Here is a 26,347-nt window from a genome sequence, read left to right on the forward strand (position 1 = left end):
TGCTTTTAGGATGTCGGAGGAAACCTGTCTGGTTAAAAAGTGCAAATAAATTCAACAAAGAACAGGACTGAACTCGGGTCACAGAGCTGTGAAGCAGCAGCTCTAACAACACCACCACAGCCCCAAATTTAACTTAAAAAAAACACAGAACATTACAGCACTTTATATGCCTTTCCGTCCACAATATTCTATTTATTTATTGAGATACATCACAGAAAAGACCTTTTCCTAGAGAATGTACAAACTCCTTACAAGCAGTAGGGGTATTTGAACCCTGGGTCACTGGTACTGTAAAGTGTTGTGCTAACTACTACACTATCGGAGTCAACTTTTTAACCTACTCCAAGATCAATCTATCTCTTCACTCCCACAGAGCCCTCCATTTTTTCATTCATCCATGAGCCCAAGAGTTTAAATGGCCCCTAATGTATCTGCATCTACAACCACCCCTGCAAGGGCAGGTGTTAAGGTATCAGAACCTTCACATACATAAGTAGAGGAGGAAAATTACAAGCATACATAAAGGAGTACATGGCTGCAAGTTCATCCCCAGAGTACCTCACAGAAATGAAAACTCTACACCATTTTATATTAAGAAACTTTGAAAGCAGCAATTTAAACGTCTGCATTGTACACATCTGGTATAAGATTTGGACCTTATGATGCCCATGAGATAAAGAAGAAATCAGAGTTGAGCCAGTGATTTCTTCCAGATGTTAACTGCTTTTGAGGTTACAAGAGGTTAGCTTGATCACTGGGAAAACTATTGATGGACTCTTGACATATTTTCCTACACAAAAGATCTTAAATAAATGCAAGTTGCTATTAATGTTCACGCTAATCCACCAAATGCACTGACACATACTTGGCTTCCTCAGCATGCTGGAATGGACATTTTGTTTACATGCTACAAAAACCCATCAATTGAAATCTCAATCTGGGCTCTCCAGATGCAGATAAATTTGAAAACCAAGATGTAAGATTATATAGTATAGAAAATATCAAACCAAGTTCTACAAAATCAAGTCCCTTTTCTCAGTATTATGAGCAGGGGTGAAAAGAACGTGATTTGTGGCTAAAAACACAGCAAAGGTAGAAAGAGTCTGAACATCTGTGCACTCAGTATTTTAAGAACAAACTTACATTTAAGCAAATGCCTTTTATATTCTCAAGGAATCATGAAGAGCTACACAGACAATTAACTGTGTTTTAAAAGTGGAAACGGTAGTGTGCAAAGCACATGTAGCACTCACTAAAGTCCAGCAAATGGGATAAATGATCAGATAATCTGTTTCCGTGACGTTGGTTAGAGGAAATATTGACCGAGTAGGACATTTTGTTACCTTGAATACGAAATCACGATGGATTCCCAATCTAACATGCAAAATATATCATTTCTAGTAACAGGAGAGTTCCTTTCCGCTGTACTGAGTCATCAGCTTACTGAGTTCACAGATTCTAAATTAAAACTCAAAATTACTGGTTAATTAATATAAAATCATTTATTTTGTGGCAGCAGTTAAAAACATAATAATTACTGTATATGACAAATTGAATCAATAGTTCAAATAAAATGAATAACTGAGTAGTGTTCATGGGTTCATGGACCATTCAGAAATCTGATAGCAGAGGCGAAGAAACTGTTTCTAAGTTGAACAATGCCCATCTTTGGACTCCTGTACCTCCTCCCTCATGGCAGTAATTGAGCGTAGAGTCCCTGTTTTAACGATTGAAGATTTCTGATTATTTATTGTCATTCTTCAGTACACAAGTGTAAAGGAGAATGAAATAATTGTTACTCCGCATCTGATGCAGCATAAAAAAAAGGCAATAAATATAAATGTAAAATCAATCATATCAAAAACAATGTACAAGTGACTGCTGAGTGCAACTATACATCGTACATACACAAGATTAGCGTAGATATTACATATGGTTGGCGAGAATTAAGAAGCAAGAATATTCAGAACAGTTTTGCACACTGCAGTTTCAAGCATGCAAGATTGGAGATGCCAGAAGTGGCCATGAGTAAAAATGAAACCATGGAACACTACAGCACAGAAAACAGGCCATTCGGCCCTTCTGGTCTGTGCCGAAACTTTATTCCGCTAGTCCCATTGACCTGCACCCAGTCCATAACCCTCCAGACCTCTCCCATCCATGTATTTATCCAATTTATTCTTAAAACTTAAGAATGAGCCCACACTTACCACATCAGATGGCAGCTCGTTCCACACTCCCACCTCTGAGAGACAAGTTCCCCCTAATGTTCCCCCTAAACCTTTCACCCTAAAGCCATGTCCTCTCATATTTCTCTCTCCTAATCTTAGTGGAAAGAGCCTACTCGCATTTACTGTCCGTACCCCTCATAATTTTGTAAACCTCTATCAACCTCTCATTCTTCTATGCTCCAAGGAATAAAGTCCTAACCTGTTCAATCTTTCCCTGTAACTCAACTCCTGAAGACCTGGCAACATCCTAGTAAATCTTCTCTGCACCCTTTCAATCTTACTGATATCCTTCCTATAGTTAGGTGACCAGAACTGCACACAATACTCCAAATTTGGCCTCACCAATGTCTTATACAACCTCACCATAACATCCCAACTCCTGTACTCAATACTTTGATTTATTAATGCCAGGATGCTAAAAGCCTTCTGTACAACCCTGTCTACCTGTGATGCCACTTTCAGGGAATTATGTATCTGACCTCCCAGATCCCTTTGTTCCTCCACACTCCTCAGTGCCCGACCATTTACTGTGTATGTTCTACCTTGATTTGTCCTTCCAAAATGCAACACCTCACACTTGTCTGCATTAAATTCTATCTGCCATTTTCTGGCCCATTTTTCCAGTTGGTCCAGATCCCTCTGCAAGCTTTGAAAGCCTTCCTCACTGTCTACAACGCCTCCAATCTTAGTGGCATCAGCAAACTTGCTGATCCAATTTACCACATTATCATCTAAATCATTGATATAGGCAACAAACAACAATGGTCTCAGCACAGATCCCTGAGGCACACCACTAGTCACAGGCCTCCAGTCTGACAAGCAATCATCCACTACCACTTTACAAATTTATTACTTCAACAAGTTAGGGACTACAAGAATTTGGAGATATCAACCATCATCTTGATTGTTACAATGAAAATGAAGATTTAGAGGATGCAGTTGTTGATAGCATTGTATGAAGTACTATCTGCACTAGGTGTCTGCGATGTGCATACACTGGATGAATTCCTCTGGCAATAACTATTAGGAACTAATACATAGTTTTGTAGTATTGTAGCATTACTAGTAGTGTTCTCATTTGTTCTGTGTTTCATTTAATTACATAATCTGTAACTCAGTGTATCGTTTTATACATTTTTATCTATTTCCATGAAACCGCCTAATTAGGTCAGCCACTTAATCTGGCCAAAATGCACTGTGTCCTAATTGGACAGTTATCGACAGAGGGATTCATCCAGCGTGTGCATGAACAAAACCAGGGCCCTATTGCCGATAGCCTTCATACAATGCTGTCGACAAGTGCATCCTCCAAATCTTCATTTTCATTGTAACAATCAAGATGATTGTTGATACCTTCAAATTCTTCGTGGTTCCTAACTTTTCGAAGTAGTAGATTTATTTCAATTTCACTCGCAGCCATGTCTGGCATCTCCAATCTTGAATGCTTAAAACCGCAATGTGTTAAACAGTTTGGACCTGTCGTACTTCTCATTTCTCATTAACCATCAGAGACAAAATTACTATTTATCGAACACAAACACACACAACTGGTACTATTTAAGAACTGCTTGCTTTAAGCACAGTGTAGCATCTAATGGCACACAAGTGCATGACTGATACTAATTAGAAAACGTTCAGTAACAGCCTCCTGTCCCAATTGTGACATTGTGTCCCAAATAAATAGAAGGATTCCCAGCAATTTTCTCAATTGTTTCTGTTCTTTAAGAGTTGTGCCAAATAACCAGCTGCCCTGATTAATTGATGGACCAATTAACCAGAATCAATTGTGTGTGCATCTTTATAATATATATCAAAGCTTTTAAAATTAAAACAATTAATGAAAACTACAAATTCACCAATCTGACACTGTTTAATTCTTTTTTCACTGATACTCTTGTAATTGCACAAGGTGATTTTAAGAGTTCCTAGACTATAGACCCTGATTATTTACCTTTAAAAGTTATGAAGAAACTTCTGTGTCTACTGCTAAGGATAGCTTAGAATAACTATTCATCTTTGGGCATCAGAAACACATCAGCAAATCTTTCACTTACAAGATTAAATAAACAGGACAGTATTCCTTCTATTGTGTGTGTGTGTGTGTGTGTGTGTGTGTGTATATATAATAAAATATAGTAAAACAATATATAAACCTGTGAATGTGTTCTGCTATCTGTTTCGAGGATGTCTGTGGAGAGTAAGAATTTCAGGTTGTATATTGTATATATTCTCTGATATTAAATGGAACTATTGAAATATCCTTGTTGTGTAGTCGAAACTACTTCCTCAGTATGAACTAGAGTATTGTATTAAGCAATATTGTTGAGCTAGTTAAAAATTAGCAACTGTAAACCCATTATCTCATGCCCAATGCTAAAACTTAGGCTTTCAACTTTGACATTGAGTTTATCTTGGAGTGAAATCAATGCTTATTTTAATAAACAACTCAGTCTGACATAATCTAAAAATAGCTTTCTGTGTCTCATTTATAAGAATTTGGAGCTCAGATCTTAAAATACATCATGAACCCACTGTGCAATTCCCACAAACAGGCAGAGCGAAATAGGAAAAATGTGGAATGGAGGTTCCTACATAGTGCAATCAAAAGTTAATCATAAATGCATGAGGCAAGAGAATTTAAAATAAAGTACAGGGAGGGTAAGTAGACCTTTCCGTTTAAATTCAAGAAATTGGACAAATAGTCTCACTTCACTCTGCATGGAAGGGAACTTTATGAAACAATGCCATTATCACCTGCCAGCTCTTGCTCCACCCTGTCCATTGACAATTTTATGGGGGCTCTCAGCCCCTTTCTTTCCTGTCCAAATGAAGGGTCTTGACCCAACACATCATCTGTCGATTTCCTGCCGTAGATGCTTCCTTCAGGGTTTTTTGTATAACTTGGAAAAACAACATATCTTCCATCTGGGCACACTGCAGCTTACAGAACTCAAAACTGAATCCTCAATATTGGGTAACCTGCTCTTTGTCTGTATCAGGAGTGGCCACTCATCCCTGTTATTCCTTTCTTCCTCTATTCTTTTGGTCCAGAGGTCAGCGAGTCTGGAGGTCAAAATCCCCAGGTGGATGAGGCCAGAGGTTGAAGCCCTCAGGTTGAAACCCTGGGTCTGTGACTCCAGAGGACAGAGGCCCAATGTCTGCGAGTCTGGAGTTTGGAATCCCAACATTTGTGAGTTCAGGGCTTCAGTCTAGAGGTCAAAGGCCTGAAGGCAACCTGCCCTGGGTTTGGAGACCTGACTGTGAATTTGGGGGTGTGGTTAGGGTGGGAAAAGGGGCTTGTTTTGTTGCTGTCGCTGGTTGTATGTTGGCTGCATGTTGTTCTGCTGAACATGGTGGGCATGCCATGTTGGCACCGGAACATGTGTAGTGACAGGGCGAACCGAACCCAAGCACATCTGCCAAATGGGTTACTTGTTAACATGACTGGCACATTTCACTGTATTTTTCAATGAACATGTGATTAATAAATAAATCTAAATCTATTTCTCTTTCTTTTTCCTTTCATACAACATTGAAATCTACAACACATTATTGGCCCTTCGGCCCACAATGTTGTGCCGACCAAGTAACCTACTCTAGAAACTGCCTAGAATTTCCCTACCACATAGCCCTCTATTTTGCTAAGCTCCATGTACCTATCTAAGAGTCTCTTAAAGACCCTATTGTATCTGTCTCTAGAACCGTCACTGGCAGTGCATTCCACACCCCCACCACTGACATCCCCTTGTACCTACTTCCAAGCACCTTAAAACTATGCACTCTCATGTTAGCCATTTCAGTCCTGGGAAAAAGCCTCTGGCTATCCACAGGATCAAAGCCTCTCATCATCTTATTCACCTCTATCAGGTCACCTCCCATCTTCCGTTGCTCCAAGGAGAAAAGGCCAAGTTCACTCAACCTGTTCTCATAAGGCATGCTCTCCAATCCAGGCACAATACATCATTTGTACTTTCAGGCCTCTGGCATAGTAGATCAAACTATGCCGCATAACCCAGGCTTCACATAGGCAATACATAACACAGCTTTAACCACCAATTTAAAAGTTTTATTACTTCATCCCATTATTGAAACTCCCTCTCCCTGTGCTAGTTTCCTCTCTGTTAGTTCAGACAGAGTCCTCAACCTGAAACATCAAAGTGACCAAAAGTTGAGGTCATTCATTTCTGTTCAGAAGGGCTAGGTTCAAAGGAGGTGCATGGAACATGGTAGTGAAGGTAAATATGATAGAGGTCTTTAAGAGGCTCTTTGATAGGATATTCATGCACAGAGAATGGAGGAAAATGGACGTTGCGTGGGCAGAAGGGATTCACTTGGTTAGAAGTTAATTATTTCCGCACCACATTTAGAGCCAAAGAGCCTGTTCCTGTGCTGTACTGTTCTACATTCCATAAAATATTAGCTGTTTCTCTTTCCACAGATGCTGCCTGACTCCTAAGATTCTCCGGCACATTTTGTTTGTACTTTAAGCCAAGACCAACAAATATTTTGAAATCTTAGGGATGCACTTACCAGAATGAGCAGTAACAGCAAGTACAACTTTAACCTTTGCCCAGGGTAAAATCTCCAAAGTACAAGTTTATGGAATTAACAGCAGATTTTATACTTTGAACTGACATACCCGCCTCTGGTGTGCCGCAGATTGTGTTTGGATATTTTGTACGGCAGTGTCCGTTCTCCTAGGTTTTCCAGGTTCCTCACCACGGCTCCATTTTCCAGCAGCGCCTCTACAGTTCGCCGGAGGGCAGCGGCCGTCTCAGGCTATCGGGAAAACAAGGATGAAGGGGAAGGTGGAAGAAGGAAGGGGCGATAAAAGAAAGAAAATATCAATTGGAATCCAATGTTCATAGCTACAAAAAGAACATTCAACATCTTATTCGAAAGGAACAAGCAGTCTTGCAAGGTACTTGCTTTTAAAGTCAAAACATTGCATCAGCTTGTACAGCCATCATTTTAGATCTTTGTTTGAAAGATCTGAAGAACATAATATTTCAGTTATCTTTCAGTATCTGACTGAAGTGATCATGGGAGTAGACAACCAAGATAGAACCTTCAAAGTTCGAAGTAAATTTATTATTAAACTTTGTATGTGTAACTATCTAACCCTGAGATTCATCTTCTTGTAGGCATTTACAGTAAAGAAATACACTCAAAATTTACAAAACTGTACTTAAACAGAAACCAGCAAACACCAATGTGCAAAAGACAAACTGAAAATAAAGTTATACTGAGAACATGAAATGTAAAGAGTTGTAATGAATTATAAACCTTGTTTCCTTGCTAATGACGTTACTAGCAAGGGCTATAAAAATTACCTTTTGATGTTAGGTCCATCTTATCGAATATATGCAAACACAAAGATTATTTGCCATTTCTGCTTTTTCTGCCTGTGGTTATCCTTCTGGCCCATCTTTTAATAGCTCTACTTCCATTTCCATTTTTGTTTTTTTTTAAATATAAAATTCAGAATCAGGTTTACTATCACTGACATGCCATGCACTACGTTGCAATATTAATAATAAAAACTGTAAATGACAGAAAGTACATATATTAAAAATTTTAAATTAAGTAAGTAGTGCAAAAAGAGAAGAAAAAAGTAGTGAGGTGGTGTTCATGGGTACAATGTTGATTCAGAAATCTGATGGCAGAGAGTAAGAAGCTGTTCCTAACTTGTTGAGTGTGTGTCTTCGGGCTCCTGCACCTCCTTCCTATTGGTAGCAATGAGAAGAGGGCATGTTCTAGGGGGTCTTTAATGATGGATGCCATTTTTTGAGGCATTGCTCCTTGAAGATGTCGTAGATACTGGGGAGGTTAATGCCCACGATGGGGCTGACTGAGTTTACAACTTCCTGCAGTTTATTTCAATCCTGTGCAATGCTGCTCCCTTCCGACACACCAGGTGGTGACGCAGCCAATTAGAATACTCTCCACAGTACATCTGCAGAAATTTTTGAGTGTCTTTCGTAAAAACCCAAATCTCCTCAAACTCCTAAATATTGCTTCGTTTCTGCTTTAAATTATTTGGAACATAAAATGTTATGTTCCAAATAATTTAACTTTTGAGATTTTCTCCACCTAATTTCCTGATATTTGGCTTTGTCATGTTCTGTCTTGCATCCACCTGTTTAATCTGGATTCTTGCTCTCATTACCACCTTTGTGGCTTTCATTCTTCCACTACATCTCATAAATGGTTAACTAGATTTTATTGGAATGTATTTTTCCTAGACTCTGCTCAACACCATGTTAAGTGCCTCCCATTTCTGTTCCCCATCATTGGCTGCTAATCTGTCCTGTCTATTTTGTTTTCCAAAGTTGTATTTCCCAGGCTCCGAAAACTGGGTTTCCTCCAACCATTAACCTATCTTTGTTCCACTTTGGACCTTCTTAATTACTATCATGAAGCACATTCTATTTCGGGTTCTACTTATCCAGATATTCACCCTTCACTGCTCTGGGCTATTCTGCATTACTAGATCAAGCAGTGAACTCTCCCTTGCTGAGTTACCGGATTAGGAAGAACTGACACAGAAGTTGTAGGAACCCTTTATTCACTCTTTCTGGCCAATTAATATTAAGAAGCTTTAAATCTCCCATAATTATTGGTCCCTTCTCTATTAATATATTTCCTTGTTTTTTGTCCACCACTTCCCACCACCGCCCCCCCAACCTTAGTATGAACCCAGGAACACAGAGGACTAGTGTAAGCTGATCATTCATCCAATGGAATCAAAACTCATCTGTAACCTAAGTCTGTGAACTTATTTTCTTCCCTTATACATTAATTTCTTTGGTACACAAAAATCTATGCAATTTGGGTTTAAAATTAACATTTCACTTGGTTTCATCTGTCAAACTAATGAAGCGAAGTCAGTTACACAAACAGCAGTACTTCATGTTCAGCCTAGGTTGTTTACAACCCAGTGGCATAAACATTGAATTTTCTGGCTTCTGGTAAACCACTCCCCCATTCTCCCTTTTCTCCTGATCTAGAAAGTCGTTCACTCACCTCAACCCCCATCACCCTGTTTCTTTCTTCTCCTCGCCTCCACCACTTGATTCTATGCTCCACCTCCCGCTCCAATCAGATTCCACCATCTTCAGCCCTTTGTCATCTCCACCAATCATCTCCCAGTTTCTGGTGTTACTTCCACTCTCCACTCCTCCATCTGCCTATCACCTTTCCTCAGCTGGATTCACCATCACTTCTTTCCACCTTTTATACAGGCTATTTCCCCTTTGTCTTTAAGTCTGGACCCACAACAGTGACTGCCCATTTGTCTCCCTAAATGCTGCCTCACCCACTAAGTCCCTCTAGGAACTAGTATGTTGCTTCCTTAGTTGATGGTCCCGGGTTCCAAATTAACCACTGTGTAAAAGTGTAAGCCAACTTCACTCATGCATGACTAGCTCTATTTTTTTTGTTGTCTCATTCACAGTGATGGTGGATCCCAGCATAATCGGGCTAGAGAAACGTCTGAAGAGGAACTGAATGGATGAACCATCTCAGTTTCTTTCTGAGACCCACATTATCATGAAGCTTAGCCTTCAGCCACTTCCTTTCACTCCACACAACATCAAGAATAAGAAAGCTGAATACTGTAAAGACCATGTGGCCAGACTACAACCAGGAGCAGTAAAAATAACTGTACTCTAGAACTAACCGTGTTTCCAACCAAGTTATTCCAGAGCGCATGGAGGAAACCCACACAGTCACGGGGAGGACGTGCAAACTCCACACAGCCAGCAGCAGGAAAGTGAATCCCGGTGCTGCCGCTGCTAAGTGATGCGCCAACTGCTATGCTACACCCACTGAAAAGCTACATGGATGAAAACTCACCAACCTGAAACATTATCCCAAAATGCTGCCTGATCTGCTGATTCAAATATTTCAACCTTTTGCTTACAATTGTTGAAACATAGTGCTTAGATCAATATGAAAGTAAAAGAATTATATTAGTGTGGCATACAGTAACCATTGAAAGGAGGAACAAAAGATGACAATTAAATGTAGGAGAAATATTTGGTGGAACAGGCTTGTTGGAGTAGATGTCTAAGGCCAAGGGTGGGGTGCAAGGTGGGGGACACAACTTCTGAGGGAAGAAATGGCCATTCCATACTGTGGTGAGGAGAAATTTCACTAAGGTGAAGAATATTTGGAATTTTCTATTCCAAATGTCTTATGTTTACTCAAAGCAGAAATCATTAGATTTCAAGGCTTTAAGTGAATCAAGGGATTTGAAGATAGTGCTAAAAAGTGACCTCGGGGGAAAACCTGGAATTTATTGAATGACACAGCAGACACCAAGGGCCAAGTGGCTCACAACTCATCCTATTTCAAATATTCCTAAATTTTCATTTTGTCAGCATGGTTCAAAAATTCCAACACTTAAAGAATACAATCAAATAATTGAATTCAGACTTGGTAGAGAGAATTTCCCCAAAACTTCTTTTTGTAAAAAAGAGATACAGCCAAGTGCTGACCCAACGAGCCTGCACTGCCCAGTTACACCCATGTGACCAATTAACCTGCTAACCAGTACGTCTTTGGAATGCGGAGGGACACCGAAGCACCCCAGGAAACCAACGCGGTCAGGGGGAGGACGTACAAACTCCTTACAGACAACAGCGGAATTGAACCCAGATCGCTAGCACTGTAATAGCAATACTCTAACTGCTACCTTGCCTTACAGCCCCAACAAGGAACTTACTTATTGCATATATTTCATTTCACTCTCTCTCTCATACTGTACATCTATCTATTTCTAGCATTAGATCGATATCGTTCTTCTTTCTCATAGCTCTAAAGCAGTGGTTGTACACTCAATCACAAACAAGAGAAAATCTGCAGATGCTGGAAATCCAAGTCCTGCCGAAGGGTCTCGGTCCAAAACATCGACTGTAGTCTTTTCCGTAGATGCTGCCAGGGCTGCTTAGTTCCTCCAGCATTTTGTGTGTGTTGCACACTCAATAGCCACTTTATTTAGTACACTTGCACACGGCTTGTAATTGCAAATATCTAATCAGCTGATCAAGTGGCAGCAACTCAATGCATAAAAGCATGCAGAGGTCAAGAGGTTCAGTTGCTGTTCAGACCAAACATCGGAATGGAGAAGAAATGTGATCTAAGTGACTTTGTCCATGAAGTGATTGTTGGTCTAGACAGGGTGGTTTGAGTAATCTCAAAAACTGCTCATCTCCTGGAATTTTCATGCATAACAGTCTCTAGAGTTTAGAGAATGATGCAGGAAACAAGAAACATCCAGTGAGCTGCAGTTCTATGGGCAAAAATGCCTTGTTAATGAGAGAGGTCAGAGGAGAATGTTCAAGCTGATTCAAGTTGACAGAAAGACGGCAGTAACTCAAATGACCATGGTTTCAACAGTGGTGTGCAGAGGAGCATCTCTGAATGCACACACGTTGAACCTTGAAGTGGATGGGTTACAGCAGCAGAAGACCATCAGATATAGGAGAAGTAGGCCGTTTGGCCCATCGAGCCTGCTCTGACCATGAACATATACTCAGTGGCCAAATTATCAAGGACAGGAGGTACATTATTAAACACAAGAACATTCTTTTTAAGGCTAATTTTCAGATCAGCATAGTGCTGCCTAACTTTAAACATAAGTGTTTAGAATGACTGGTAAGTTCAATTCACCCTCATCTGCAGATTTATGTATTTTTCATTCCGATTTAATGCAATCCTGGTCTTAATTCTTGATGTTGGTGTTGTTGGTTATGACTTCCATAGTTCTGTATTTCTCAAAAGCATATTTGAGAAAAACTACTACTTAGAAAGTTTAATTTCAAGACAAAGTTACGCCAATGAATAATGAACACAGTATGATTACACTTCCTGTATCAAAGTAATGAAACATATTCTATCCCTCAGCCTAGGAGGACGTTGTTGAAACTCTGTAAAGAGAATATATAGATGTCCCTTTCGTAGCCAACAATGCACTTACAGATTGGGTAAAAGAGCCTCTAAAGATAGGCAAGTTTGAAATTATACAAAATAGCGATGATAACTGACATCAATTCGTTGAGAACATATTGATTTTTTTTAATTGCTTACAGCTGTATTTGTTGGAGGCTATAACTGAAGAGCACTGCTGACAGGAATATTGTGTGTTAGTATGTTAACTGAAGTGTTGGCAAATAATGTGAGACTTGGCAAATGGCATAGCATTAACTGTTATTGTTGACTCCACAACTTCTTAAAATGCTCTGGCCTCACTTCAAGTGTCTGGTCTGTTTTAAAATATAGAAAAGGTTTTTTTTTTCATTCCCTAGAGTATGCAGCTGCACTTGTGTCAAACATCATAAAAACTGGTATACAAGTTGCCCACATGAACCCCCTGCATTATATCCATGAATAATGAGCATAAACACAGTATTTAACCACAATTCTGAGTGTGCCTTTCTTTCTGAATCAGTATTACATCTCTGCAAATGGTACACAAACTCGTAACTTTCTGCAGAGTACCAACACCTGATTGAAATTTAGCAGATGAACTAAACTGCAGATTTAGCATCATATTGTTATTTACCTCATAAGATATTAATTTATTGCTGGGTTAGTGTCCTACTCTGTATCAAGGACTTAATGTTTAGGTGGCCAATCTAGTGTAGATTTCATTTACCTATGTTAAACTGTATCACCTATTCATTAGCGCACCTTTACTTATTGAGATCTTCCTGAATGCTGAACTTGGTCTCTAGTTTTTCATCTGCTAAAAACTTGTCAATATTAATAAACTCTATATCATTTATAAATGATAAGATAGGACCCAGATTAAAAACCTGTAGTGATTTTTAGACTCTGGCTAAAGAAATCCCTCATTTCTATTCTAAAAGGACCTTCTAGTAATCCGAGGCTGTGCTCTCTGATGCTAGACTCCCCCACTATAGGAAGCATCCTCTCCACATCCACTCTTTTGCTGCTGTCTTTAGTGTTCTGCCACCATTTGCCTCCAGAGCAATAATAATTATGGTTTTAGAACATTTCTTTAGCGGTCTAGTATCTCACCAGCCATTAATTACATTACTTCACATAACCACTCAATGATTACAGCTTCAGGAGGCAGTAATTCAGACTAACAAGTTTCTACAAACAAGCTCTCTTGTCCTACTTCCTGCCTTCTTCTCATAGCCCTGAATTTCTTTTCCTTTCAGAAACTTATCCAACTTCCTTTATTACTCCATAAGCAAATCTATTTCAGAGCTGTCACCTCTGGCACTGCGTACCAGATATTAACTATTTGTTATCTAAGGCAGTTTCTTCATGGTACATTTGGTTTTTTCACCAATCATTTATGAACCCCAGTTCTTAACTATTTTTCAATTTGAATAGCTTCTTATCGAAGGTCTATTCCAGTGGTCAACCACCGGGCCACAAGGAAATGATATGGTTTGGCAATATGAACCGATATGAGTCAGCTGCACCTTTCCCCACTCCCTGTCACGCTCACTGTTGAACTGGAACGCACGTGAGGTCTGCAAGAATACTGTCAATATTAAACCAGTCCGTGGTGCGCAAAAGGTTGGGGATCCCTGGTCTATTCTATTGAGACCTTCACGATTTTAAGTCCCTTTAACAGGGATTGAAAATCTCTGTTCGGAAAACAACTCTGGTTAATAGACCAGAGAATAAGAAATCACAGGAACAGGCCCATTATGCAATCTAAACTAATCCTATCAACCTGCACATAATCGTGGACTCCATGATAGGAACCCCTGGTCTAATTGCTTCTTAACTGCTGGTATTGTATCTGTTTTTACATATTCTCTGGGAGCATTTTCTATGCACTTTGATAAAAAAACAATTCCCTGTAAATTCCCCCATTTAAATCTATGTTCTGAGATATTTGACATTTCCATCCTGGGGAAAAGACTCTGACTATCTATCCTATATGGGCCTCTCATAATTTTATATATTTCTGTCAAGTCGCCAACTTCTCCTTACAGCTAATATACTCCAATCCAGAACAACATCTTAGTGAACCTTTTCTGTACCCTCTCCAAAGCCTCCACATCCTCCTGCAATGTGGCTGCCAAAACCACACACAATATACCAAACTTCTGCACAGCTGTGACATGACTTTCCAACTTTTCTTATTCAATGCCCTGACTGATGAAGCTAAGCATACTTGACACTTTCTTTACCATTTTATCCAACTGTTTTGCCAAATTCACGTTTCTCCAGTTTATCCACATAATTAAGTTTCCTCATTCCTAGAATTATTTTAGTAAGTAATCTGCATATCCTCCAAGACCTTTGCACCTGGTCTAAATAACTCTCTACATCACGTACAGCTGATCCTGCCACTAGGTTAACAAATTTCACGACATATGAAGGTGATATTAAACCTGATTCTGATTCTGAAGATTCATTATGACTTCCTTGTTCTTGTACTCCATGCCTCCATCTTTAAAGCTCTATTAGACCAACTAAAATGTTCACGAAAGATCACCGAGTGATCTTCACAAAAAAGGTTTTTAGATAGATTTACCAGAAACTCAATTCTCTCTATCATGTGACTTTAAATAAGTCTCCAAAAATAATTCCACAATAACTACTGATTTTTATTTTAAAGTAATAGATATGATTAATATAAAGGCACTGACAAAAAAAATCATGTTAAATAACAATGCATTTTGAGATACAATTATTTGAGTAGTTTTGTAATTCATAAAAATTGTAATGATGAGCTGCTTATTTGTCCACAACCTAAGACTCTTCATCTCACATTCTTAATATTTATTGTTTATTTATTTATTATTACTTTTTATCTTTCGTTTTTGCACATTGGTTCATTGTCTGTCCCGTTGGGTGCAGTATTTCACTGATTCTATTGTGGTTCAGAAGACGAATCTGAAGGTGACATATACAGTATGTGCTTTGTTAATAAACTTACTTTGAACCTTGATCATTTCTAGACACCCCTTAGACTCAGTAGAAGGGAAATTAGAGTGCATTCACTTTGTAGGCTAAAATGACCTTCAGCTACATCATAAGGATATGTTGAAACCCTTTCCGCTGCCTTGCCTTCTCATTATAAAGTCATGGCATCATAAAGTAATACAGAATATAAAACAGGTCCTTCAGCCCAACTTGTTCATGCCAACGAGGCTGCCCATTGAAGCAAGTTGCATTTCACCATCTTTGACCCCTATCCCTTTAAGCCAGGGGTTCCCAACTACTTTTATGCCATGGACCAATACGATTAAGCAATAGGAACGTGGACCCCTACAGCCTTACTTATCCATGCACTTATCCAACTTTGTCAAACATTGGAAGTGCAATAGAAACGGATGCAATTTAGAAGATTTTATTTCAATCAAGGCAAACTATCTCATCAAACATATCATGGAAGCAAAAATGAAAATGCACGTTTTCACTGTTTTAAATTTGAAGCAATCTGTCCAAGTATCTAGCAGCTTTCCTCTGTACCTTGGCTATGGATATTTAACCAGAAAATATTATGTCTTCCAATCCTGCAACTTTCCAAGGATAGTTACACTGTTCCAAACCTCACGTTTTCAGCAAACCTGACTTTAATCACTCTGTAACTTTTATCCTTTCTTGTGTTTGCCAAGCCAATAGATTTTGGAATCCACGATCTAAGCTTCGCTATTTATCGTTCCCCCTTTATGATGTACTTTAATTTTTTTCCCCACTTAACCAAACTTTTGGACACCCGTTAACTCTTTTCACTTTGATAAATTTTGTTTGCTAATGCTTGATAGAATCTTCTTTTACCATACTCAAAAGAAATACATACATAAAAGTATGGACACAAGAGATTCTGCAGATGCTGCACATCCAGAGTAACACACACACACAAAATACAAGAGGAGCTTAGCAGGTCAGCCAATACTTACAGAAAGGAATAATCAGTCGATGGTTCAGGCCGAGATCCTTCATCAGGACTGGAAAGGAAGGGGGAAGAAGCCAGAATAAGGTGGTGGTGGGAGGGGAAAGGCTTCAAGCTAGAAGTCAGGTGAGGATGGAAGGCAAGTTCAAAGTTCAAAGTAAATTTATCATCAAAGTACATATATGTCACTATATACACTGCTGCCAAAATCTTAGGCATGCTGGATTTTTGTTTATAAAGGTTCAGATGGTGTGGCCTGATCAGTGCTCTGATCGCAACATCAAGGCTCTCTGGGATTACCAGGAGAGACAGAAGCAAGCAAGACAGTCATATGTCTGCAGAAGATCTGTAGCAAGTTCTTAAAGATGCTTGGAACAACCTTCCAGTTGAATTTCTTATAAAACTGCACGACAGTGCACCTAAGAGGACTGATGAAGTTTTAAAGGCAAAGTATTGATTTGATTTAGTTTGTTACTGTTTACTGCTCCTTACAGTAATTTTTTTAATATTTAGAAACTTTTCAATGTAGTAGTTTTGAAAGCATCTTCACTTTACAGAATTTTTTTTTACATGTGTCTATGAGATTTTTGCACAGTGCCGTACAATGCTGAGATTCATTTCCTTGTGGGCATACACAGTTAATCCAAGAAGCAGAACAGAATCTGTGAAAGACCACACCCTAAAGGACGGAAAAACAACCAATGTGTAATGTGGAAACACAAAATAAAAATAACAATAAATAAATAAGCAATAAATATCAAGAACATGAAATAAAGAGTCCTTGAATGTGAGTGCATAGGTTCAGTGGGAACAGTTCAGTCTTGGGACGAGTGAAGTTATTCCCTTTGGTTTAGAACCTGATGGTTGAGGGGTAATAACTGTTCCTGAACCTGGTGGAGAGGGTCCTGAGACTTCCGAACCTTCTTCCTGATGAAAAGAGAGAGAGACGGGGCATGGCCTGTGTAGTGGAGGTTCTTGATAATTGGTGCTGCCTTCCTGCGACAATGCTCCATGTAAATGTGCTCAATGGTAGGAAGGGCTTCACTCATGATGGACTGAGCTGTATCTGCTACTTTTTGTAGGATTTTCCTTTCAAGGACATTGGTGCTGCATAACAGGCCATGACGCAACCAATCAATATACTCTCCACCACACATCTATAGAAGTTTGTCAAAGTTTTGGATGTCATGCCGAATCTTTGCAAACTTCTAAGGAAGTAGAGGTGCTGTCATGCTTTCTTCATAATTGCAATTATGTGCTAAGCCCAGGATAGATCCTCTGAAATGATAACACTGAGGAATGTAAAGTTGTTGATACACTCTGTGGCGAGGACTGGCTCACGGACCTCCGGTTTCCTCCTGAAATCAATAATCAGCTCCTTGGTCTTGCTGACATTGAGTGAGAGATTGTTGTTGTGGCACCACTCAGCCAGATTTTCAATCTCTTTCCCATATGCTGATTCATCACCACCTTTGATTCAGCCACTGACAGTGGTGTCTTCAGCAAACTTAAGTATGGCATTGGAGCTCTGCCTAGCCTCACAGTCATAAGTATAAAGCAATCAGAGCAGGGGGCTAAGCACACAGCCTTGTGATGCACCTATGCTGATGGAGATTGAGGAGAAGTTGTTCTTGTCAATCCGACTGACTGGGGTCTGCAAGTGAGGAAATGAAGGATCCAATTGCACAAGGAGGAATTTAGGCCGAGGGCTTGAAACCTATTGATTAGTTCTGAGGGGATGATGGTATTGAATACCAAGCTGTAGTCAATAAAGACCACCCCAACGTATGTATCTTTGCTGTCCAGATGTTCCAGGGTTGAGTGAAGAGCCAACAAAATGGCATCTGCTATGGACCTGTCGTGCCAGTAGGTAAATTGGAGCAGATCCAAGTTGCTTCTCAGACAGGAGTCAATGTGTTTCATCACCAATCTCTCAAAGTTCTTCATCACAGTGGAAGTAAGTACTACTGGACGATAGTTATTGATGCAGGTTACCACGTTCTTCTTGGGCACTGGTATAACTGAAGCCTACCTGAAGCAGGTGGGTACCTCAGACTGCTGAAGCAAGACGTTAAAGAGATCAGTGAACTCTCCCAGCCAGTAGATTAGCACAGATCTTTAGTACTCAGCCAGCTACCCAATCTGGGCTGGATGCTTTCCGTTGATTCACCCTCCTGAAAGTTGTTCGCACATTGGCTTCAGGGTCTGAAATCATGGGGTCATCAGGAGCTGTGGGAATTTGTGAAGGTTCCTCCGTATTTTTACAGTCAAAGTGAGCACAGAAGGCATTAAGCTCATCTGGCAGTGAAGCCTTGTTGTCATCTATATCACTTTGGTTTCACTTTGTAAGAAGTAATAGCATCAAGCTCTTCCACAGTTGGTAAGTATCCTTCAGTAATTCAAATTTGGTCCAAAATTGCCACTTCACATGTAAGATGGCTTTCCAGAGATAGTACCTGAACCTCTCGTACCTTGACCACCAGAGCTGAATGCCACTGATCTGGCCCTCAGCAAATTGTGGGTCTCATGGTTCATCCAGGACTTCTGGTTGGCGAAGACTGAATGATCTTATGGGACACACTCATCTACGACTGTTTTTATAAAGCCTGTGACAACCATGGTGTACTCATTCACGTCCCGAGTCTTGAACACGGTCCAGTCTGCCAACCCAAAGCAATCCCATAGCTGCTCCTCTGCCTCCTGCAGTCACCTCTTTGTTGTCCTCACCTCTGAAGCCTTGCTCTTTAGCCTCTGCCATTATGCAGGTAGGAGAAGGAAAACCAAGTGATCAGACTTCCTGAAATGCGGACTAGGCATGGAACAGTAGGCATTTCTTATCATAGTATAGCAGTGGTCGAGTGTGTCAGGTTGAAGGTTACCTAGACAGAATACGAGGTATTGCACCTCCAGACTGAGAGTGACCCCATTGTGGCAGTAGAGGAAGCCATGAACTGACATGTTGAAATGGGAATCAACACTCAAATTAAAACCAACACACACAAAATGTTGGAGGAACTCAGCAAGTCAGGCAGCAGCTATAGAAATGAATAAACAGACAACGTTTCAGGCCGAGACCCTTCTTCAGGACTGGAAAGGAAGGGGTAAGATGACAGAAGAACAGAATTAAAATGATTGGCCACCAGGAAATCTTGCTTGTTGTGGACAGAGCAAAGGGGCTCAAACAAAGTGGTCTCCCAATTTATGTCAGGTCTCACCGATGTAGAGTAGGCTACATCGGAACACCGATGTACATAAAAGCAGTTATTTTTTGTAACAAATCCTGAGCATATACCTAAGAATTCCTTTGAAATCTACAGTACCTCTAAGTTAAAAACGTCATCTTCAGCAATAAGGGAGAAATTAATTCAGAATTGGAACTAGAAGAATAAATGATTGGTTTGACTGCAAACAAAGGTTATTGAAAATAGCTTACACCATTTGTGCCAATTGAGCTCAAGCCCATCAGAATACTTAAAGGGAAAGATAAAAGAAAAATATTGGAACAACAGTAGACAGGTCACTGAAAAAGAGATACTATTGACCTAAATAGCTCTTTCTTTGCCGAAGATTCTATGAATCTGTCTGACAAACTCTTCGTTGTCCTACAGTAAATTTGCTCTATTTTCTGAAAAAGAATATTTGTATTCATTCCCTGCTGCTTCCTTAAAATAGATTTCAGTTACTTTCTCAACCACCCCGCTCCCTTTGCTTTCCACAATGGTTTTAAGTTGTTCACAAAACTGCTATTGATGTTGTAAAGCAACATCAATTTCTTTTTCTCCCAACTATCTTCAATCAGCAACTTTCTGGGCAGGTGAAGATTACCCAAGACTTGTCTTTTTCCATTAAAACAGCACAAACATAGATCTCCTAATCTTCAATGCTTTTCAGTATTTAAATATATAAATTCATCTTAAATTACATTGACATGGATATATCTGAAACTGAAGAAAGCGAATTGTTTCTGCTTTTCTTTAATCCTCCAGTGTTCGGCTTCACACCTGGGACCTGTATAAATATTGTGCTAGCTGATTGATTGCAATCTGCATACTGGAGTTCCTCAAGAAGGGATTGATTACTAGTTTGGAGCAACTTGCCCAGAAGAGTGGAAAGTGCCAATAATCAATTCTTAGGTCAAGTTTCCGATTCAAACTCTGAGAAAGAATGGGCCATCATTTAAGCAATCTCATCTTGTACATTGACATGAGATTATTGTCAAATAGAATATCACTTTATACAAATAAGTCAATGTATTCTAAAGGTTATAAAATAGCACACGTAAAGTATGATATGTTGGTAATAAGGTGAGTTACCTACATTTATAATTTCAAATGATGCAATAGTCCAATAGAAGCAAGAGGTCACGGTAAAGACAATGGAATATCATCTACCAACCAATCAATTGGGACATAAATGATAGGAGTCTATTGCAGTTTCTGGACAATCTCTCATTCGGTCCATCATCTGGAGAAAGAAATCAATCAATCCTAAACCTGATCTTGCAAATATGCAACTCCAGTCTCAACATAGCTGACTTTAATCTGCCTTTTCAAATGACATGATAAGGACACCCAAGAAATGTTTTCCTGATCAGCAACATCCACGTGCCTTAAAAATAAATAAGTATATGCTAAATAGACTAAGACATCAATAGATACCCTGTCCTGTTAATGAATATCAGTAAGGATATTTTCGAACATGTCTCGTTGTGGACTAATTGGCTGTGCACTACCTGTAATGCCTACCAAAGCACGAGGTCTACCGAAGATGCCATCTTATTGGTTCTTCACACAAACCTGGAACATCTGGACAGCAAAGATGCATACATCATCAGAATGCCCTTTATCGATTACAGCTCAGCATTTAATATCATCATCCACTCAAAACTAATGTAAACTCCAAGACCTGGGCCTCAATACCACCTTGTGCAATTGGATCCTGGATTTCCTCACCTGCAGACCGCAGTCAGTCCAGATTGGCAAAAACATCTCCTCCACAATCTCCATCAGCACAGGTGCACCACAGGGATGCATGCTGAGCTCCCTGCTCAACTCGCTGTACACCTATGACTGTGTGGCTACGTACAGCTCCAACACCAGATACAAGTTTGCTGATGACAACACTGTTGTGGACTGTATCAAAGGGGATGATGAATCAGCATACAGAAGGGAGATTGAAAATTTGGCTGAGTGGTGTCATAACGACAACCTCTCATTCAATGTCAAGAAACTGATTGTCAACTTCAGGACAGGGAAAAAAGAGGTCCATGAGCCATTAACCATCAGAAGATCAGAGGTGGAGAGGGTCAATAACTTTAAATTCCTGGGTGTCACTACCTCAAAGGACCTGTCCTGGACCCATCATATAAATATAATTGCAAAGAAAGCATGACAGTGCCTCTAGAATCTGCAGAGATTCAGCATGTCATCAAAAACCTTGGCAAACTTCTGGTGGTGAAAAGTGTGTTGACTGGCTGGATTATGGCCTGGTAAGGGAATATCAATGCCTTTTGAGTGGAAAATCCTACAAAAGGTAGTGGATTTGGCCCTATACATCACAGATAAAGCCCTCCCAACGATTGAACACATCGACATGAAATGTTGCCATAGAAAAGCAGCATCCATCATCAAAGATCCTCACCACCCAGGCCATTCTCATTTCTCTCTGCTGCCTTCAGGTAGAAGGCACTAGTGGCTCAAGACTCGCACCACTGGGTTTAAGAACAGTTACTACCCTCAACCATCAGGCTCTTGAACAAAAGGGGATAACTACACTCACTCTACCTCTGGTGTTCCCACAACCGATGGTCTCACTTTAAGGACTCTATCTTGTTATTTCATGCTCTTTCAATTAATGTTATTTCATACTCATTATTTATTGCTATATATTTATATTTGCATTTGCACACTTTGTTGTTCATTGATCCTGTTTACAGTTACTGTTCTATAGATTTGCTAAGTATCCCCGCAGGAAAAAGAATCACAGGGTTGTATTTGGTGACACGTATGCACTCTGATAATAAATTTTACTTTGAACTTTGAACAGTAGCAACTATACTTCAAAACTGTCTGATGTGAGTTCTCTCTTTATAACTTGGAAATCCAAATCATAAAATCAATCTTCTCAGTGTTTTCTGAATAAAATGGCCTTTAAATTAATTCACAATTTGTAAAATAACATAATAAAATCTTACATAAAGCACTGAAATTTAAGTGTCTGTAATCTAACTTCTATCTGACATGTAATAACTTTAGGTGGCTGAAATCATTCAGTCAACCATTAAAAATTACTCTTGCTTTCTGGAGTACTTTTCAGTTCCTTTTCCAGTGTAGGTGTCACTTACCAATGTTAAACTGTATCACCTATTCATTAGTGTGTTCTTTTTTATTCAGATCTTCTTGAATGCTGAACTTGGTCTCTAGTTTTTCATCTGCTACAAAAACTTGTTAACATGAATAAACTCTTCTTCATTTACGAATGACAGGATAGGGCCCGGATTAAAAACTTGAGAAGCTTTCATTGTAACCATCTACTTTTTGCTAAGGCAATTCTCATTTATTATCTGATGCTTCCCATGAAGTAAATATTGAATCCATATTAGTCCCAGCTGTCTTGACCTCCTATAAGTTTTTCCACAGGCAATGTGATTCTTCTTCCTCTTCTGTATTTAGAACATAAGACCATAAAACATTGGAGCAGAATTAGGCCATTTAGCCCATTGAGTCTGCTCCACCATGTCTAATTAATTATCCCTCTCAACCCCACTCTTCTGCCTTATCTCTATAACCTTGGACTCCCTGAATAATCAGGAACCCATTAATCTCCGCCTTAAATATATCCAATGACTTGGTCTGCACAACCATCTGTGGCAATGAACTCTACAGATTCAACACCCTCTGGCTAAATAATTTCTTCCACATCTGTTCTAAACAGACATCGCTCTATTTTGAAGCTGTGCCTTCTGGTCCTAGACTCCCCACTATAGGAACCATCATCTCCATTCCCACTCTGTGTAGGTCTTTCAATATTCGATAGGTTTCAATGAGATCCCCTGATTCTTTTAAGCTCCAGCGGGTTCAGGCCCAGAGCCATCAAACGCTCCTCATATGTTAACTCTTTCATTCCTGGGATCATTCGTGTGAATCTCCTCTGGACTCTCCAATGCCATGCAACTTTTCTTAGATACAGCGACCAAAACTGCTTACAATACTCCAAGTGTGGTCTGAACAATGCCTTATAAAGCGTCAGCATTACATCCTTGTATTTACATTCTAATACTCTCAAAATAAATGCTAAAATTGCATTTGACTTCCTTACCACCGACTCAACCTGCAAGTTAACCTTTAGGGAACACTCTATCCCTATTTCCTTAGAATAAAGAACTACTTATATGCAATAGTCAAATCAGAAGTCATGTATAAACTTGTACATTCATATTTTGCTGAGGACTAGATCTGTGGCATTTAAGAACAGTGATCCAAAACTGCACAAGAAGTCCAGGTACGACCTATGGAAGGCTATTTTAAGGGTGAGAAAACAATTCCAATTGTGGTTAGAGATGGAATTGGATGCACATCAAGTCTGGCAGAGTTTGCAAACCATTACTTTCTACAAAGTAAACCTAACATCACTAATGGCTGTGATCACCTGGACTATAGTAATACCTACATTGAACTGCTGTCTATTGACTTTAGTTCAGTGTTCAACACAGTCATACCCTCGGTTCTAATCAACAAGCTCCTAAACCTCGACTTCTGTACCTTCCTCTGCAACTGGACTTCCTTACTGGGAAACCACAGTCTGTGCAAATCAGAAATTATATCTCCTCCTTTCTGACAATCAACACTGGTGCACCTCCAAGATGTGTGTTTAGACACTGCTTTATTCTTTCTACACCCAAGATTGTGCGGCTAAGCACATCTCAAACACCATCTATATATTTGCCAACTATATATTGTTGACAGAGTTTCAGATGGTGACAAGAATGCGTCCAGGTTGAGATAGATCAGCTGATTGAGTGGTGTTGCAGCAATACCTTTGCAAGCAACATAAGACCAAGGAATTGATTGTGGACCACAGGAAGGGAAAGTGGAGGGGACACACACCAGGAATCAGAATTTGAAAAGGTGAGCAGTTTCAAGTTACTGTGTGTCAGCATCTCTGAGGATCTATCCTAAGCCCAACATATTGATGCAATTACAAAGGCACAACAGTGGCTATATTTCTTTATGAGTTTGAGGAGGATTGGTATGTCATCAAAGACAAAGACACAATCAAATTTCTACAGATGTATTGTGGAGAGCATTACTGTCTGCTATGGAGAGGCCACTGCACAGGATCAGAAAAAACTGCAGAAAGTTGTAAACTCAGCCAGTTCCACCATGGGCACTAGCCTCCCAGCATCGAGACCTTTAAAAGATAATGCCTCAAAAAGACGGCATCCATCACCCAGGGAATGCCCTTTTCTTGTTACTACCATCAAAGTGGTGGTACAGGAGCCTGAAGATACACACTCATTGTTTCAGATACAACTTCTTCCCCTCCACTATCAGATTTCTGAATGGACAATAAACCCATGAACACTACCTCAGTATTCTCTTTCTGCATTAATACACAAACACTTCAACTTTTGCACAGTACTGTATATGAGATTTTTAAAGATACTTAATAGTTTTTTTATTATGTCTTGCAACAGTCTGCTGCACAAAACAAATTTCAAGACATAGGCCAGTGATTCTGATAGAGTTGAAAAATGCTTTGCAAAACTAGTAGTAAATGTATTATAAGCCGATTATACTAGCAAAGCTTTTCAAAATCAATAGTAACCATACCGTGTGCGTGAGATGATGGGGCTATCGGGACTTTGAGACTTTTTTTTACCGTGCCCATGGTCTGCTCTTTATCAAATTATGGTATTGCTTTGCACTGTTGTAACTATATGTTATTATTATGTGGTTTTTATCAGTTTTAGTCTTGATCTGTCCTGTGTTTCTGTGATATCATACTGGAGGAACGTTGTATCATTTCTCAATGCATGCATTACTAAATGACAATAAACGAGGACTGAGTGTCCTCATAATCTAATCTAAAAAATCTAACACAAAAAGCACTGGAGGAACTCAGCGGGCCAGGCAGCATCTTTCTATAGGGGGAAAATAGATGGTCAATGCATCAGGTGGAGACTGACAGAAAAGATATAACAGCTGAGATTTATGAAGATATGCCACATCTGGGAGATGGCAACTGTGAAGAATGAGCTAGGATTTTCTTTAACATATGGAGGGCAATGAGGAGAGACAGTTGGTGTGAATAATATTAGATAAGTAGGAAGTACCCATTTCCCTGAGCATTAGGGTCAAAAGCAAGGAGGCATGGATTTTGAAAAATTGGGGGAAGCAAGAGAGAGCAAGGTAGGAAAAATAAATCTTCACTAAAGGGCAGTTGATGTCTGGAAATCACTGCCTGAAAATGCAGTGAAGTTCTAATTCTTGAGTGAATTCATCCCTGAATATCTATCCTGGGCCCAACATATTGATTCAATTACGAAGAAAGCACACCAGCAGCAATATTTCATTAGGAGCTTGACGAAATTTGGTATGTAATTCTCACAGATGAGTAACATATGGTGACATATATATACTTTGATAATAAAATTTACTTTGAACTTTGAAGTGCATCTTGAGACCAAGGCAGCAGAAATTGTAAATGTTTGCATCATACTCTCTTCAGTTACCAGGTGACAGCAGATTTCATAACACAAGGAGCAAAAGAAGCAAAACTTGTGGAGGAAAATAATATTAACAATAAGGAACTTAATATTTTGTCAAGAAATTAGTCTAGAGAAACTTACCCCCTGTACTAGATAGCCTAGATTATAGTTTCTTGATATAGCCCAGCAAAGCCTTGCCCTCAACCTCTTGCTTTATTCCCTACAGCCTCATGTCTGTGGGGACAAATTCTGCTCTAATTCCACCTACAAGTTTGAAGGCCAGATGTGACAAAACATTGAATGCAGGAAGGAGAGCCTAGTGGCATGATGTCAAAGCATCAACCTTTCCCTCAGTCTCTCTCAGCATAATAAAACAGCTGATATGATAGCTGACTTGGAGAAGCAGAACCTTATGTCTATGAATGGTGCAGAGGTGAAGATGTTCAAGAACTTCAAATTCCTAGGTTAAAAATATCACCAATAGGTTGTCCTGATCTAAACATGTTGATGCTG

General features: G+C 39.5%; 1 protein-coding gene across 4 annotated transcripts in view; it reads right to left on the reverse strand.

The window, feature by feature from the left end:
- mrps6 (mitochondrial ribosomal protein S6) overlaps positions 1-26,347 on the reverse strand; it is a 110,979-nt gene that overhangs the window by 32,842 nt on the left and 51,790 nt on the right. For all 4 annotated transcript variants that reach the window (XM_063050305.1, XM_063050306.1, XM_063050307.1 and 1 more), the window contains exon 2: positions 6,871-7,010. In XM_063050305.1, coding sequence (XP_062906375.1) covers positions 6,871-7,010 — 140 coding nt within the window. The remainder of the gene's footprint in view (positions 1-6,870; positions 7,011-26,347) is intronic.

This window comes from Mobula hypostoma, chromosome 6 (genome assembly GCF_963921235.1).
Source record: "Mobula hypostoma chromosome 6, sMobHyp1.1, whole genome shotgun sequence".
Classification (NCBI taxonomy): domain Eukaryota; kingdom Metazoa; phylum Chordata; class Chondrichthyes; order Myliobatiformes; family Myliobatidae; genus Mobula; species Mobula hypostoma.